Source organism: Aulonocara sp. 'chitande type north' Nkhata Bay, linkage group LG12, assembly GCF_057382095.1.
Source record: "Aulonocara sp. 'chitande type north' Nkhata Bay isolate Kocher_YH1m ecotype deep benthic linkage group LG12, A_spYH_male_GT1.1, whole genome shotgun sequence".
NCBI lineage: Eukaryota > Metazoa > Chordata > Actinopteri > Cichliformes > Cichlidae > Aulonocara > Aulonocara sp. 'chitande type north' Nkhata Bay.
Genome location: NC_141355.1, coordinates 7,759,230 through 7,775,832, shown reverse-complemented (window position 1 = coordinate 7,775,832; position 16,603 = coordinate 7,759,230). Strand labels below are relative to the sequence as shown.

General features: G+C 39.1%; 2 protein-coding genes across 2 annotated transcripts; one reads left to right on the top strand and one right to left on the bottom strand.

Annotated features, from left to right (window-relative positions):
* Nucleotides 1–2,776: 2,776 nt before the first annotated feature.
* LOC147316864 (ubiquitin-conjugating enzyme E2 G1-like) lies at nucleotides 2,777–8,327 on the bottom strand. The gene is made up of 6 exons (XM_086313414.1): nucleotides 8,140–8,327; nucleotides 5,505–5,607; nucleotides 5,304–5,401; nucleotides 4,963–5,141; nucleotides 4,744–4,851; nucleotides 2,777–4,664 (listed from the first exon to the last, which is right to left on the bottom strand). The coding sequence occupies exons 1-5, from the start codon at nucleotides 8,180–8,182 to the stop codon at nucleotides 4,765–4,767; spliced, it is 510 nt and encodes a 169-aa protein (XP_086169540.1). The 5' UTR covers nucleotides 8,183–8,327; the 3' UTR covers nucleotides 2,777–4,664; nucleotides 4,744–4,764.
* Nucleotides 8,328–10,546: 2,219 nt separating this feature from the next.
* anapc7 (anaphase promoting complex subunit 7) lies at nucleotides 10,547–15,849 on the top strand. The gene is made up of 11 exons (XM_086313413.1): nucleotides 10,547–10,760; nucleotides 11,223–11,409; nucleotides 11,989–12,108; nucleotides 12,746–12,857; nucleotides 13,034–13,187; nucleotides 13,280–13,422; nucleotides 13,560–13,677; nucleotides 13,766–13,962; nucleotides 14,055–14,279; nucleotides 14,437–14,587; nucleotides 14,681–15,849. Exons 1-11 carry the CDS (start codon nucleotides 10,660–10,662, stop codon nucleotides 14,868–14,870), a joined length of 1,698 nt encoding a protein of 565 aa, XP_086169539.1. The 5' UTR covers nucleotides 10,547–10,659; the 3' UTR covers nucleotides 14,871–15,849.
* The last annotated feature ends 754 nt before the right edge of the window (nucleotides 15,850–16,603 follow it).

The following is a 16,603-nucleotide window of genomic DNA, read 5'->3' as shown; positions in this document are numbered from 1 at the left end:
TCATGACCTGGGCGATCCAAAACACAGGATGCGTTGGACTGTGCTGGTCAGTTTATGTGTGAGACAAACTTTCACTGCATTCAGAATGAATTCAGATACAGACCTGACTGAATGCATGCGTGCAGGACATTGAGATAGTGCTGCTTCATTTGCAGTCTCATGTGCTCTGTACTGTAGATGCTTGCTATACTGTAGAGGTAGGGTGTGCGTCCTCCTGTAAAAGCTGGCTCCTGAGACAAGAACAGATGTGATTACACATGGCAGAAGGACAGTAAGGTCGTTATATATACGAGATGCCTTAAATATGCTTTAAATGAGAAAATCAAGTTCCTCTCCTGGCATGAATTAAACCCGTACAGAATGACTTCTATTCACCAGGGATTACATATTTAGAAAACACTCTTTGTGCCTTAAAAACTGGTAACTTTTACTTCACTTTGTATGTGGGTTTTAGCCCTCCATCGCATGCCTGCATTCTGCCACCATGCTCCCTCTGCAGCTAAAAGCAAACCAGACCCCACTCACTCACTAGTTCTCCCGTTACATGGAGGGAGGGAGAGTGGCTGTCCCCACTGCAGCAATGTGTGTTTTAGGTGTGTGTGCTCTAACCCTAACCCCAGTGCTTTTCTGTAAAAAGGAACACAATGTAAAACATATTAAGATGATACTGTATTGCAACAAAAGCTTTCCAGCAAATATTACTTGTTGTCAGCTCAGGTCATATCTTCACCTGTGCCTGCTCTGCTAAAGAAACGAGCTGGCCTTTCAATTGAAGAAACTATCAAACAGCTAATAAAAATCTGTCACTACTGTCAAATGAGTCAAGTTCTCGGTGGATTTAAATTTATCAGTTTAGTTTCTTAGGTTTGTTACTTTAGAAAAACTCACAACTAACATATAGTAATAAATATCATTTTAGGGGCAGTTTTAACCTTTTTTTGAAAGTGCAACACTGATAGATAGGAAAGAGGTGGAGGGAGAGTGAGCATAGTGAACGACATGTAGTAAAGGATCGCAAAAAGAAAAAACACCATATTTTTTCCCCTGGAGAGGTTCTTTAGCCCTTGATGGTCAAAAAAAACAAAAACCAAACCAAACCCAAAAGCTACCTGTTCCAGCTTTGTGAGGTTACCTGTAAGAAAGGGGCAGACATCATAGATTTTGGAGGATGTATCGTTTTCAAGTGTTGGCCGCCTGCAGGCATCTTTGTGTGTTGTCCTCTGTAGATTTCTCTCACCTGCTGACCAGGTAGACATTCAAAGCCTACCAAAAAGCAACATGTCAGGAAAAAATGCTGTGTTTATGACAGGAAATTGTCTGAAGTCCTCTGTACACAATGGTATTATAAAGTCAAATATGAAGCCATCTGTCAGGCAGCTTAAGATTGGCTGGAGTCCTGAAACAGGCTTGTGATCCCAAGCATGTGACAAAATAGTCAAAGTCCAGACCTTAAACTGACTGAGATGATATGGTGAGATCCCCACAAATCTCAATGAACTAAAGCAAAGTCGTAAAGAGTGCAGAGAAGCTGTAAAATTCCTCCACAATGATATGGGACACTTAAATCCTACAGAAATCATGACTTCGGGTTACTGCTCCTAAAGGAGCAAGCTATTGAATCGTGGGTTTTCACAGTACACCCCCATTACACGTCCTGTGAAAGCTCTTCATGACTGTATGCCATGACATGTGCCATCGAAATGTTATTTCTTTTAGTGGGTTTAATACTGTGTTTGACTGATGTATACATGTATTTGGACAATGACACGTTTTTTTGTAAATATTCCAGTTTAATTTAAAATCTACTGTAATCAAGATATGGCTGATTTAAGAGGTTTAACTAAAGTGTCACTTTATTAAAAGGCACAAAAACCAAAAGTTAGAAAGCAAAGAGATAAGCGGTGTTAAAAGAAATGAACAAACTAGTCTAACACTAGTAAGTTAAGGATAAATTGTAAAAACTATTTTTGAACAGGACAAATAGCAAAAATTAAAGGTTTAAAGTTAATTAACAAATGTTGGTTAGGCTAAATTTGTGGATAAAGTGTAAAACATTTTAGCCAAGCTAAAAGATGAAATGTCAAATGGATGAACGGATGAAAACAAAAGTGAGAAAAATGACATTAAAAGAACAAAATTACCACAAGTAGTTCAACAGCATTAAATTACATCCAGATGTTTATGGCATCTGGATGTTAGAAGCTATGTTGGCAGCTCATCAACTACATACAAACCTCTGATTTATGCACTCTCTATTAAACATTTAATAAAATAATAATAATAATTTAAAAAAAATCGCTAACAAAAGGTTCATGTCCAGCTGGTAAATAAGAAAAATCTAACTCACCACCCGTGCATCTCCTCTTAGGGCCTGCAGATCTAAAAACAACAAATTACAAGTCTCACTGTGAAACTTCATAAATCCATCAGTTATGTTAATTCACCGAGGATGTCAGGACCTCCGTGTAAGCGTTACCTCATGTGACCACTTCCATTTCTGAACAAGTTTTCTTTTTTCAGGTTCTCAGCAAATGTAACCCGCTTCCTCATCCTCAGTTATACACACAGCAGTATTTCCTGTCCTATATCGGAGAGGTTGCTGGCATCTTTGTCCGCTCGGCACATGTTGCAGCCAGCAGAGCCTATTATTGTGTAACGAAGCCAGCCCTGAAACGCGAGAGTTCCCACTGGGTTCCAATTACAGAGCAGAGGTCTAATATACTTGAACCCAGAGTGTGTCCTCATGAAAAATGTAAAACACAACATTACAAAGCACTCTGTTTACACACTTTATTGAGCATCATGTCCAATATACATTGCATTGACACAAAATGGGGAAAAAAAACAACAACAAAAATGAAAAACAAACAAAAAAATAAACAAAAACAAAAAGAATGGCGTTAGGGTGGATTACCTGGACACACCATTTTCAGAGCGTATTGCTTAATGACATTTCAAACGCACCGAATCTGTGCAAATACAGTGAACACCGGTCAGAGGAGGTCATGGTAGGTTAGAAAATTCTGACTTTAAAAGGTAATGTCAACAGCAGTTATGTGATAATCAAGTCTACAGAAATCTACCAACTGTACACATCACATTCACCCAGAATGCACTACCAATGGTATCCTACTGAAACTCACCCCAACTCCCTCAAACCTGATTGCATGCGCCAAAAGATGGTTATAGCTATGTTTCAGTGTCAGTCACAGATCAATACGTTATACAGAGTTCACGTCATCATGGCTTAATATTCAGCAACAACATCATCAATGAGGTGAACAAAAGCCAGTGGTTTCCAGACTCCACCCAAACACAACCTTTTAGTGTTTTTTTAAAATAAAGCCTAAATGGGGGATCGCCTTCAGCCCCCACTTGCTTACACTTTACTAAGCGGCGAGTTAAGTCTCTGTGAAGGATCACAACCCAGATTTAGTAATCGAGTGAAGGTGATAAATTCTAATGAAGTATGTACCGATCAGAACTCAAGATGTTCACAGAAGAGCACTATCCCACAAACTAGCCAAAGTCCTGAAGAGTCTAAGCCCGCGAGTGAATATGAAGCACTAATTGGAAGCCAAATGTGCCACGACAAAACAAGGTAAGAATAACTAGCCTAACTCTACTAAGGAGCCTTTAAAATCCCCCGTATTCCCCAACAGATTAAGAACTCAACCATAAACCTGGTCAAATATGCTATCCGTTTAAATTGAGGTAAGCGCAGATGCCAGTTAATCAGTCCACATGCAGAATAATCACAGCTTAGGCTATTTTCACAGTCTGGATTTGCTTGTCCGTGATTTTCAATAACTTCAACTAAGTGATCATTATCAGACTTCTTTGTTGATGGCGGAGCATTAAGTTTATCTTACTGATTGCTAATCGAGATCCCACTAAAGTTTGATCCTGAGAAGTTGGCACCAACCTCCTGTTACCATTAGCTATGCTTGTCTGAGTCTAAAAATAATAAAACAATAACTCTCAAGGTGCTGCGTAAGCCGTTCCATTTGCATCCATAGCTTAAAACGATACATAACAGAGCTGTTTGAGGGGATCATGCAGGTTGAGAGTCATGGTTTTGAAACTCTTACATGTACTGACACTTGAAGAAAATGCTAACAGAAGGCTTTTTCTCAGAAAATGTGAATACCATAAAAAGTTCTCAACCTGTCCCTCTGAACGAGACGGGGCGAACTGTGAAGCCGACGAAAGGCAACGGTGATTCAATGACAAAATAATCGCATCTACGGACAGAGCTGATGTTGGGCTGTCGTTAATCTATCTCAGTATGAAGCAGGGAGGACAAGTGATGACCTAATGACAACAGGCTTTCATTTTGTTTTACACAATCTTGACCACTAAATTGCATAAGAAACCTGGTATAAAGTAGAAACTGTTCAGCAGCAGATAAAAAAAGGAAGTTAATTTACAGTAGTGACATATTTTACATCATTATTTTTTCTCAAAATAAATTAAATTAAATATACAATTCCAGGTAAGAAACAGGATAATTTTGCTGGTAGGTTTCTCAAATTGGTTCGTCTGGCGGAAAATGACAACCGTTCACAAAAACGTGGTTGAAGCCAACCAACTCCTTTGACTGGCAAAACAAGGGGTGCAAAAGCCTTTTGCTGAATCTTTCCCTCTGAAGGCATTTCCTTTAACTGCAATAAAGAATGAAGTTATTACTTACAGAAGCAAGGTATTCCATGCAAATCTTACTCAGCAGGTCAGTTTGCTTACCCTGGAATTTACAGCTGACTCCTAATCGTATGCCATCTCTTGACTTTTTCTTACACAGCGAGCCACCTTCCTCTTAAATTCTCCATTAGGGTCCTCCCTCCACTCTTTCTGTAGGAAAGGAGAACCAGATTCTTTTACTCACACTTTCTCAAATTACCTAAGCTGCTCAAATAAAAAGGTGGGACTTCCAGCATTTGAAGAATGACATAAATAACTCACCGCAGCATCCACATTAGCTGGTGAGTCGCTGTTGGGGTCTGCGAGCATGGAGATAACACTAATCATGATTGTCTCTACTGTGTGGATCGGAAGCCAGCGTTCTTCGGGCTTTTCATAACCAAACTTATCTTCTCCTGGCTCATGCAGAATTGAGATGCAAACATCGCCATTCTTTGCAACTGTGGAGACGAATTTCACACATTTTTTGATTACACTTTCAAGTCAGTCGCACGGATCTGTTCAGTAAAAGAGAGTTTATAAATCTATTTATATGCAGGGATCAAGTGATGGCAAAGAAGACTATGTGAGTAAAAGGATCAAAGGGTAAGAAGTGGGTTTACCGTTTGGGTGCCAGATTTCAGTTATGAACCTCATCTTCGGCGGCCGTAGTGGATAATCATAGGGAAAGGTTAGGTATGCTTTGAAAAACCCTCCTTCACTGCAGTGAGAAATACAGGGGGAAAAAGGACAAACACTTGTCAAATGACTGAATTAAATCATCCTTTGCGTTTCTGAATATGTCAACCAAAGACCTTACTTACAAAAGGGTATCTTGTGGACCAATGATCACAACTTCCCATTTATATATGTCATCATCATCTATCAGACCAGCTGAAAAGCCCTCCACGGGGTTCTTATTGAGCTCTGGGAAAAACAGAGGCACAACGTGTATTTTATTCAGTAGCAAAGTGAAAACAGAACTGTAGTACAGAAAGGCCTATCACTAGAAATAGAAGAGAAGTCAACATCCACGGTGTTAACATATTTTGTTGACAGACCCCTACTCTTACTACGTGTTATAAAAGTATCTCTGGATATTCAGAATTTTGGTATCATAACAATCAGTTAAGCTGACATCAACAGTACACAAGTAAAAGAGACTGGGGGTAAAAAAGCGGTAGCAGCTTAATAGAAAACATAAGCTGACATGATGCAGCTGACAAGGTAACCAAGCTCTGGTTTTTCACTTAGGTCAACAAACTTGAGTAAATAAAACCCAGCAGAAATAAACTATTATGACAAACTCATGGCACATAATTTCAGAGGAAAATAAATCTGTGTTGGAGTCCCAGACACTGATTTGGTGGATATCATGTAAACCGCAAGCTCTTTACCCATGTTTTGTTTACTGATGCTGACACACTTCACTGTGGGAAGTATCTGACATCTGTGAATTCACAAAGAGCAGGTGACTAAAAATGAATCAGCAACAAGTACTATATACACTCAACTGAGCTAACTGAATTTTCCCGAGCCACTGAGAAACCGACCCACACAAGGCATCACGATGAATATCTCAGTTTTTCAATATGGCATGTGCTTGAAGCACTCTTTTAACCTTGGTCTTATAGGAAATAGATCAATCTTACACTCTGGTTCCATGGGAGCAGTCTGTTGCTAAGGACTGAAGAAACAGAAAAATTACTTTCCACATCCATTCATTTTAAAGCCTTAATTATACTTTGTGTCTGTAAGCATGCTAGAGTCCTGCCAATTTTTTGTAACAGCGTGGACGTCCACAGAAAATCTACAATACAATGCACCAACAACACATACAGCCCACAGAAAGGACTTGATGAAGTCTTCGAAAAATATAACAGGAATAATTACTTGACCACTGACCTGTGGTTTTCCTCATTTGATGTCATATATAATATATATTCATAATAAAGATGACCAAATTATGTCAGCATATGTACAAGGGTTCACACTGATTTAAATGCTCCGTTTCAGACAGTTGTCTTTGGCTTTTTTTGGGGGGGGGGGTTTAATAACTCTTAGCTCTGTGTTATGTCATTGAGAGGTGATAATATGGCCCTAATATGGCTAAACAAATAAAATGAATACAAACATGGGAACTATGGGAAGACAATAGATGAACCTTTACTTCGCAGTTGAGCAAAAACTGAAAATCCATAAATTTTCATTTGAACAACCTGTTTACAGAATCTAATCGTGACGTCCAAAAATAATGAAGATTGCTGATATGAATCACTGACTTGAAAAGAAAAACTGCATCAAACACTGTCAATGATTCATTCCCCACACACAGAGTAACTAATATTTGTATGTGATGGTCAGCTGGTGCAAAATCCCAAATCACTTGTGTAACTGGATGCTGTCATGTTAATACGGCATGCTATATACAAACATACATAGCACTTGTGTTTGTCATGTGCTGAAACTGAACTCACAAAATGTGTTACTTTAGCTAAATGGACCAGTTTGACTGCAGTGTATTAACACTGAATTAATATAATTTACATGATTAAGACTGCACGATGTTGTTTTTTAGTGATCCACGACAGATTTCATCACCTGATCTTGAATGCTGCATTAAGTTCTTTTACCCTATCCTATCGGGTAAATTATAATTGAATTACAGCATTAAAGTCATTAAATGAAAAGCTGCACCTCATATAGCAAAGTGTTGACTGAGGTATTGGTTTACTTTTAAAAGATGAGAACTGAAGGAACTGGACAGTCACGCAGCTGCAAACCAAACTTTATACCACGGGTTTTAAAGACTCGTGAGATCCATGTGTCATTTACAGGGCACAACAGCAATAAAATCAACTATGTCTCTGCAAAGACTTCAAAAGGAGAACGATAAGAGTTTCAGCATTGAGGGCTTGAATACTAATATAGATTGCCTCCCGCGTTAGACTCTGGGCCATATTTGATATCAGAAACGTTAGATTGTATCTTAAATGGCTATATTATGGATTTGTAATTTCAATCAAGCGGTTACTAATGTATTGGTATATAGATCTATGAAATCCTTGCGGTGCACAGCGCTACCATTAACAATGCTAAAGTGTTTAGAGCAGATGAGTGTCTGGTTGATTATTCCTTTGTTCCGTTAGCTAACTAATGCCCAACTTGCTAGCAAATGCTAGCTAGACTGGTCCTGCAATGTGTTGTTTGAGGTGTTTTTGAGCTCAGTATACTTCAAAATTATGTATTTATTCACAACACAGGTAAGCTATTCAAAGCTGCTTAGCCACACACTCAGCTAGACTGATAAAGGAACCCATTATGCTGTTCGGCTACCTTTCTGAGCTTACTTCTATTGCGTAAACACAGCTTTGCCAAGCCACAAAAAAGCTAACGTTAGCTGCTAAGGTATAGAGCCTTTATGTCGGCTCTATTTGCTTAGTTTTACATTATTATTACCTGCCAGTTGTTTTCGAAGAAGCAATGCTGATTGTTCGGTCATGGTATGCCCGCGCAGTTGAAAAAAAGCACTCCGTGTAGACAAACACTTTACGAAGAGAAGAGCTAAACCCGAACAAACCGAGCTAAGATCTTAGTACTGCCCGTGCCTGCTGCTGATTTCCCTCTGTGTTTTGACACAAGCCTGAGCTGTACGCATGCGCGCCTGCGGTCGACTGTGTTTATGCGTGGCTTCAAAGCAACATTTGATCAAGACAAATCAACAAGCAACAAACTGGAAAACTGTATCAGTCTTGTACTGCAGCAAAATCAAAATTCAAAATTCGCCAATGCGTTCGTGGAGAGATGTGTAGAGTTGATTCAATAAGACTGTAGCGTAATGAGACTGGTAAATGTCGCAGAAGGTCGATTCTGTTCATCTGGACTTAGCGTTTTCAGTGGGAGAAACGTTTCGTCATCCATCCACTTCTTCTGTCTCAGTTGACTGCAGGATTCCCGAACCTTATAAACACTACAGTTGCACAATGACTGAAACCAGCCCACGGAATGAACAATGGGCTGTGAGGTCAATTCCTTGATCATTAATATGCAAATTCTCATGACCATTGATTGAAGCCCATTGATTAATAGCCATAAGTACCATTCGCAGAGAGTTGGGGAATGGCTGCAATCGCAGCATTGTAAGATGGTGAAAGTACCCTTTAGGCCCCCTCCTCAGTTCAGAGATGGTCTTTCTCTTTTCACGTAAATGGCCTTCTTGACTTCCGCTCAAGTGTTCCTCCCTGTCCAGGATGTGTACATCCTCATCATTGAAAGAGTGTCCACTGGCTCATAAATGTGTACCAACCCCACCCCCGACCAAATCACCATTTGGATTCCCCATCTGATGTCAGTTCTCAGGGAGACTATGATTGTTAGTGAGTGTTTTCTCTTTTCAAATAGCCACAGACACCTTTTTGTGATTATTTACACTGATTGATTGTTGTTTATTGTACAGTTTATTATCGTTATTGTTGTGTGGTTTGTAGCCTTACTGAAGTCTATTAGGTTGTGGTTTTGGCAGTCTCAGTCCAACCTAAATATTGGTTGGGGGAACCGATGTGCAAACTTTTTTTTTGATGAGCATCATTTAGACGTAGTGGCGGCTCATTGCCTGGATTAAGTCAGCAAAATTAGGTATGAGCATCTTTCAGCAAGTAACATTTGGCAGTTTAATGCAACTGAAATGCAACGTTACATTGTTATGTTCAATTAAAATTATCTTAAAATTCACCCAGTTATCTCTGTTTCATGTTGTCCTTTCACTTGCCCTTTTTACACTCAACACGTGATCACACAAACAAGTGCAGTGCCTGAACAATTATAATGTAAAACATCACCTCAACACAACACCAAAGGTGTCCCAGTTTACCTGAGTTCACCCAAGTAACAATGCTTATTCAAGTCGTATCTTTATAGACAACTCTTAAGCAGGGGCACTTCAGAATATTTTTAAAAGGGTAGCCATATGGGGACCACTAAAATATTGGGGTAGCACACCAAAAACAAAATTTCCAGTTTTATTATGCTGTTGTCAATATAGGTTACTAGAAAAAGATGGCAGAGATGGATTTCCTGCTATTAAACTTGATTTCACTGAAAACAGGCACATATGAAAACCATATGTGTGGATTTCAAATAATATTTTGAAATCCACTACTGGAAAGTTAATAAGCTACCATGTGTACACATCTAAAAAAAAATCTGATGATATATTAAGCTCACAATCCTTACTAAATATGTGTATCACCATATGGGCCCCCAAACCTAGTATCAGCTGATCTTGTGCATTAAAGAGGACCTGTTATACTTGTTTCCAGCTCCATTAAGAGTTCAAAATAATCTTTATTTGTATTATAGTGGGGCTCACTGCTACCTTCATTATATTTCATCCACTATCTCAAAATTAGCATATAGGGTAGTCTGAAGCCTGAGTTTTTGACTCATATTTTAATATTAGATTAGCGATAATGTAAACTGTTTTAATATATTATAATTATATCATACACTTTTATTACAGAATTTTGAAATAGCGTGATTTGATAAAACACGACTGTTTAAGTCAATAGTTGAAACAAAAATTTCCAACTATTTTAAAAACTGCTGCAGCAAAAACAAACATGATGCATTCAAAGGTATCGCGACATGTGCGATTCGATAAATTTAGAATAATTAAATAAAGACGCCTTGGTCTGTAAAATATTTCGTAAAATGTAACTTCTCATCTAACGTCCCTAAGATAAAAGTAAAGTCGATAAAATACTTATTTTACTCAACATCAAAGATTTCACAGGCAGGTTTTTATTTCAAAGTTTTGAAAATATACGAGCTTTTGAAGAGCATTTAAACGCAGCACTATGCGGAAGGAAGGTCAGCCGTTGGACGTCTTATGCGTCAGATGCTAGCTAACATTAGCCGTTCCAGAGCCCAAACTTTTAACCTGAGCCGGAAACCTACAGCGAGCCCTTCAAATAATCCAAAATGAATGTAATAGATTATGTGCGGGATATGGCTGCAGCAGGCCTTTACTCTAATGTCCGGATTTTGAGTAGTTTGTTGCTGACGATGAGCAACAACAATCCGTAAGTCGTGTCTGAGCGGGAACCGTCTAATTCCCGAAGACTGCTTTTCCACACCAGTGGTAGCGATAGCCCCAACCTAACTAGTCAACATCAGCTAACATTATTATTTCTACCGAAGCTTTTCATTATCCACTCATTATTGGATAGTGTTTAAATGCGAGTGCAATTTAAATTATATACAGTACAGTGTGTGTACTCCTTCACGATATAGTCGCATCTACAAGCGTATGCGCTTAACAATGCTACTATGAAATAGCTTGAAATTTAACTAGTATTGTATTAGAAAACTTGTCGTTGTCTTACCCATTCATACTTTTGACACTTTAGAGTGACTGACTTAAAAACTGTAGCTATGTAGGACAATTTTTATGAGTTTTGCATTGATGTTTCTTCGTGTGTCATTCAGTTTTAATGGTTTTCCTCAGTCTGAGCACTTAATTGTTGGTGTGTTTTTAATGGAAGGGAGCTGTTCTCGCCGGCTCAGAAGTACCAGCTGCTGGTTTACCATGCTGATGCCATCTTCCATGACAAAGAGTATCGCAACGCTGCCTGCAAATACAGCATGGCTCTGCAACAGAAAAAGGTGCTCAGCAAAACATCAAAAGTTCGTACTTCAACTGGTGGAGCTGCTTCTAACATACAGGCACAGGTGTGTTTGACAATTTCCTGTAATCAAAAACAAACTGAAATCTATAATAGCATTTTGGTCACCTGTTGTTGTTTTTTTTATTATTCTTTATTTAAAATTTGATATAGAAATCTTTGTCTTGACTTGACACAGAATTGAACATTAGGTTTACTGATGCTGTACATCTCTCCCGAATTTTTGACTTTTTCCGTAGTAATTAAAGGTTGCCTTTCTGAAACATTTAATAACTACATTAGATAAAGTTTGACAGGAGTAATGTAGATCCTCATCAGCCACTAAAATTCTGGTAATGTGAGTCGTGACTTTACCTGTAGTTGTGATTTTTTTTTTTTTTTTTTTTTTTTTTTTTTTTTTAAATTTTGTTATACATAATGTTTACAAAATTTTGCGACACTAAAATCTCTTTTACTTTACTTTCACACAATGTAAATCTAAGCCTTTCATCCTTCCAGTGATTTAAGGCTTAAAATGCTTTAAATGTAAAGATGCTTTTACATGTCCTGCAGCACCATATGTATATCCAGAGAACAGGATGACTGGTTAGAATAATGTTCATCTACAATGAATGTTGTCTTTCAGAGTTTGCCTTCAGAGATTGAGGTAAAGTACAAAATAGCTGAGTGCTACACCATTCTGAAACTGGATAAAGACGCCATTGCAGTGCTCGATGGGATACCATCCAGACAGAGGACTCCGAAGGTACAGTCTGTTAACACAGTGACTGTCAATCACTGTTTACCTCATGCTTTAGTTTTATGTATTTATTTTTTATAGTAACTGATTAGACTAGTAACTGTGTGAATTCAAATAGCTGCTTTAGAACTAAATAATGAATGCACCTACAAGTTCAGGTTTTGTAACAATTCAGCAGTAGTTGTTTTAAAGTAAAATCACCTAAGTAAAAACTAGGAGTATGAAATCTGTTAATTGGAAATGGTGTGACAGTTGCAGTTTGAAGTCAAAGACTGGTCTACAGTCAAAATACGACTGAAATTCTTTTTTTTTTTTTTTTTTTTCTCCCCTTTTCATACTGGGCCCCACACTTTGGGAACCTCTGTGCTAGGGTATCAGTTATAAGAACAGAAGTCATTAATTGAAATCAGAAATTACCTACATTGATTCTGACCCCTGAATTCTGGCAAATTTAGGCCCAAAGCAGTGTTGGATACTAGTTTTCAGATCTCCACTTTTCCTAAGTTATTCATCCAGTTTTGTTGAAATGGGGCTCATATGATATGGAACTGTATGAAGCTCTATTTAACCTTTTGAAACCAGTTCAAGTGCAGTAACTTGTATAAGGTGTAGTAATTACCTTTTGTATTCCTTCCTGCCTCAGATCAACATGATGCTAGCTAACCTGTACAGGAAAGCTGGACAGGAGCGATCTGCTGTGACGAGTTACAAAGAGGTCCTCAGACAGTGCCCTCTTGCCTTGGATGCAATCATTGGTACGCATGTTCATTGTAGACTCTGTAATCCCATAAGCAGCACTTCATCTGCTAAGATGTTTGTACCTGCAGTGCTCTCCTATGTCCATGCCACTTTAAAACAAACAAACAAAAAAACCCTTCTGCTTGGATTTAGCATCTCTTTTAAATAATTGAAAAATGTGTTTTTCCTTTAGGTCTTCTTTCTCTGTCAGTCAAAGGAGCCGAGGTGGCTTCCATGACTATGGATGCGATCCAGAGTATCCCCAACCTTGACTGGCTGTCTGTTTGGATCAAAGCGTACGCCTTCATACATGCAGGGGATAACCAGAGAGCTATTAATACCATTTGGTGAGCAAAGCAATAATGATTTGTACACAGTGAGTGAATATTGCGAGCCGTGTTTTGTGACAGTCTTAACTTCCTCCCTGAAACACTCTCAGCTCTTTGGAAAAGAAATCACTTTTGCGGGACAACGTGGACCTCCTGGTGAGCCTGGCAGATGTCTATTTCAGAGCAGGTGACACGAAAAATGCAATTCTCAAATTTGAACAAGCCCAGATGTTGGACCCTTACCTCATCAAAGGTGTGTTACAGGAGAGAACGTTTTGACTTACACATGTATTTTGTAGTTGATGACAGTTTTAATATCAGAATCTGTGTGTCACACAAGTCTAAGTAGCCTTAATAAAGACAGATTTGGAAACATGTTTGCTTTTTCAGGTATGGATGTTTATGGCTACCTGATGGCCCGTGAGGGACACCTGGAGGATGTTGAAGTCTTGGGAGGTCGATTATTTAATATATCTGATCAGCACGCTGAACCGTGGGTGATCTCTGGGTGAGTAGTCTTACTTTTCTCAGACAAAATCTCTCTCATGTAGTTTCCGTGTTTTATATCATTAAACTTTTCAATGTGCGGTGTTCAGATGTCACAGTTTTTATAGCAAGCGTTACTCCCGGGCTCTCTACCTGGGAGCCAAGGCCATCCAGCTGAACAGCAATAGTGTTCAGGCACTGCTGCTGAAGGGTGCAGCACTGAGAAACATGGGCCGAGTTCAGGAAGCAATCATCCATTTCAGAGAGGCCATGCGTTTGGCACCCTGCCGCCTTGACTGCTATGAAGGTAGGCTTACTTTTAGCTTTTTTTTCTTTCTTTTTTTGGCTCTTCAGATTGTTTTTGTTTCGTTTGCAATAACAAAGTATTAATGACTCCAGGTTTAATTGACTGTTATCTGGCATCCAATGGGATTCGTGAGGCTATGGGAATGGCTAACAACATCTATAAGACTTTAGGAGCCAATGCACAGACTCTGACCATCCTCGCCACAGTGTGTCTGGAAGACCCAGTGACTCAGGAGAAAGCCAAAACCCTTTTAGACAAGGCACTGGCCCAGAGACCTGACTACACCAAGGCTGTGGTCAAGAAGGCTGAACTCCTCAGTACGTACAGCAAAAAAGACTCTTAAGTATTTCTGTTTTCCTCCTTTCCCCAATGATAAATAAATCTACAGTTTAATGACTTGAAGGGAGGAAAAAGAAGCTTCACATACAGATGAGATGAAATTGTTGCTTTTGCTTTTTTTTTTCTTGTTTGAAGGCCGGGAACAGAAATATGAAGAAGGGATCGCTCTCCTGCGGAACGCCTTGGCCAATCAAAGTGACTGTGTCCTGCACAGGATGCTGGGAGATTTCCTGGTGGCGGTCAATGATTACCAAGAAGCCATGGACCAGTACAGTATAGCATTAAGGTAAACACTGATTATTGATCCTGGGAAAATGCTGTCATAAAATCTAGTAAGTATTTTTTATGAATTTAACACTGTATGGTTTTCTGTCCTAAGCCTGGATCCCAATGACCAGAAATCATTAGAAGGCATGCAGAAGATGGAGAAGGAGGAGAGCCCCACAGACGCCACAGTGGAGCTGGATGGTGATGACATGGAAGGCAGCGGGGAGGACGGCGATCTTGAGGGCAGTGACAGTGAGGCGGCTCAGTGGGCCGATCAGGAACAGTGGTTTGGTATGCAGTGACTCCGGTCCACTGACAGACGCTCTGTCAGTATCACACGGCAGCCCACGGGAAGCCTTCAGCCATGAGGGCTGTCAGACGGAACAAGACGAAGGTTGTACTGCATGTTTAACCTCCGTGATCTCCGAGGTTATTGCCAACCTAAAGACGACAACACGGCTAAGACCTTAAATACAACAATTAATGCTTGCGCCCCTGGATGAACTGATGCTCAACTTTGCAGTACAGCTACAGGAAGCCGTCAGAACTTTTATTAAAATGCAGCTTGATGCAGAACTCCAGTCATTTTTTTTTTCTTTTTTCTTTTTTGACCCCAATGCTGTTTCCCATCAGTCTGACAGTCTCAGCAGTGTCACTCTGAGGTCTGATGCATAGCATTATAAATCCAGGAATCACCCAAAGTTCTTATATTACCTTGTCTATTTGTGCACCCTTCTTGCCTGCCAGCCAGTTCACAATACACCACAAAGACATTAAAAATAAAAAAGACTATTTATTTATTTATAGTGAGTCATGTTTCCTGCATTGAGAGGTTGTTCCCAGGAATGGAGGATGCAAGTAAATGAGCAGCTGAAGTTTGTTTAAAATTAGACGGTGATTCAGTAAACTGTGGTTTGAAGTTTAAAAAAAAAAAAAAATGACTGGAGTTACTATGACTTGTGTAATATTTTTATTTTGGGACACGTTTACCACAAAGGAGGCAGTGGGTGGGTGTTGAAGTGTCACAATAAAGGTCACACATATACCAGAAGTGACATTGAATTTCTGCTGCTCTTTAAAATCTGTTGTATGAATTTTCTAAAACCTGTTTTTGTGTCATGTAATAGTTCAGCTTATTTGTGTGTGTGTGTTTGTGTCGTCCATTAGGTCTGCCTTCTGTATCAAAATATAACTTGGAATATTTTAGTTTATCATTTCAAAACAAAACTTTATAGTATTTTGTACATATTTTTAAAATGTATAATAAAATAATGAAACACCTGATGTGCACAGAGCTGTTTCTAAAGTCATCCCACTTGCTTATAAATTATCATCACCAGGTGATCAGTGTGTTCATTCTCTCTTCCATATCTCTGCTCAGTCAGAGGGCGAAGAAGCAAAAACAGCTCAACAGGGTACATTCATGGACCCACAATGAACAGTAAGCAAATAAGTTACCAAACACATTAAAGTTGAGGTGATTGAATAGGTGATGCTTTATTTTGAAAATCCTAAGGCTTCTTCCGCTCTGCTCTAGCTGTGCAGGAGGGGTTTCAAATGGAGTGTGTCAGGGGGGCTGGATTTAAGGTGGACTCTGGAGTCTCACTAAATATTTGCACAAGGGTGCTCACACATTCCTCCAAAACTGCACATTTTCTTTTTATTAGCTTAATCTTTATTTTGAAAATCATTTCCTTTATTTCATAAAATAGTTTTTCCTCACATTTAGGTTAGTTTTAGAGTAAAATTTATTTTAACAGGCTTGGGTCAGATACACAGTGGGATGAGATGCTGAAACACATTAATTCAAATGTTGATTCACATCCCTTCCCTTTGTTCAGTTCCAGCTGCTTCATATTTCCAGCCAGCATCAGGATCACAGCTGCGTCGAGATCATTCCTAAAAAGGCATTTTATAGTATTGAGCACATCTTTTCTGATGGTAATGATGAGCTAACAACTGGTAGCCAACAGAGATAAATGAAACTGATGCTCCAGAATGAAGTCATACTGTTGTGGCCTGTTACAGTCGTCCT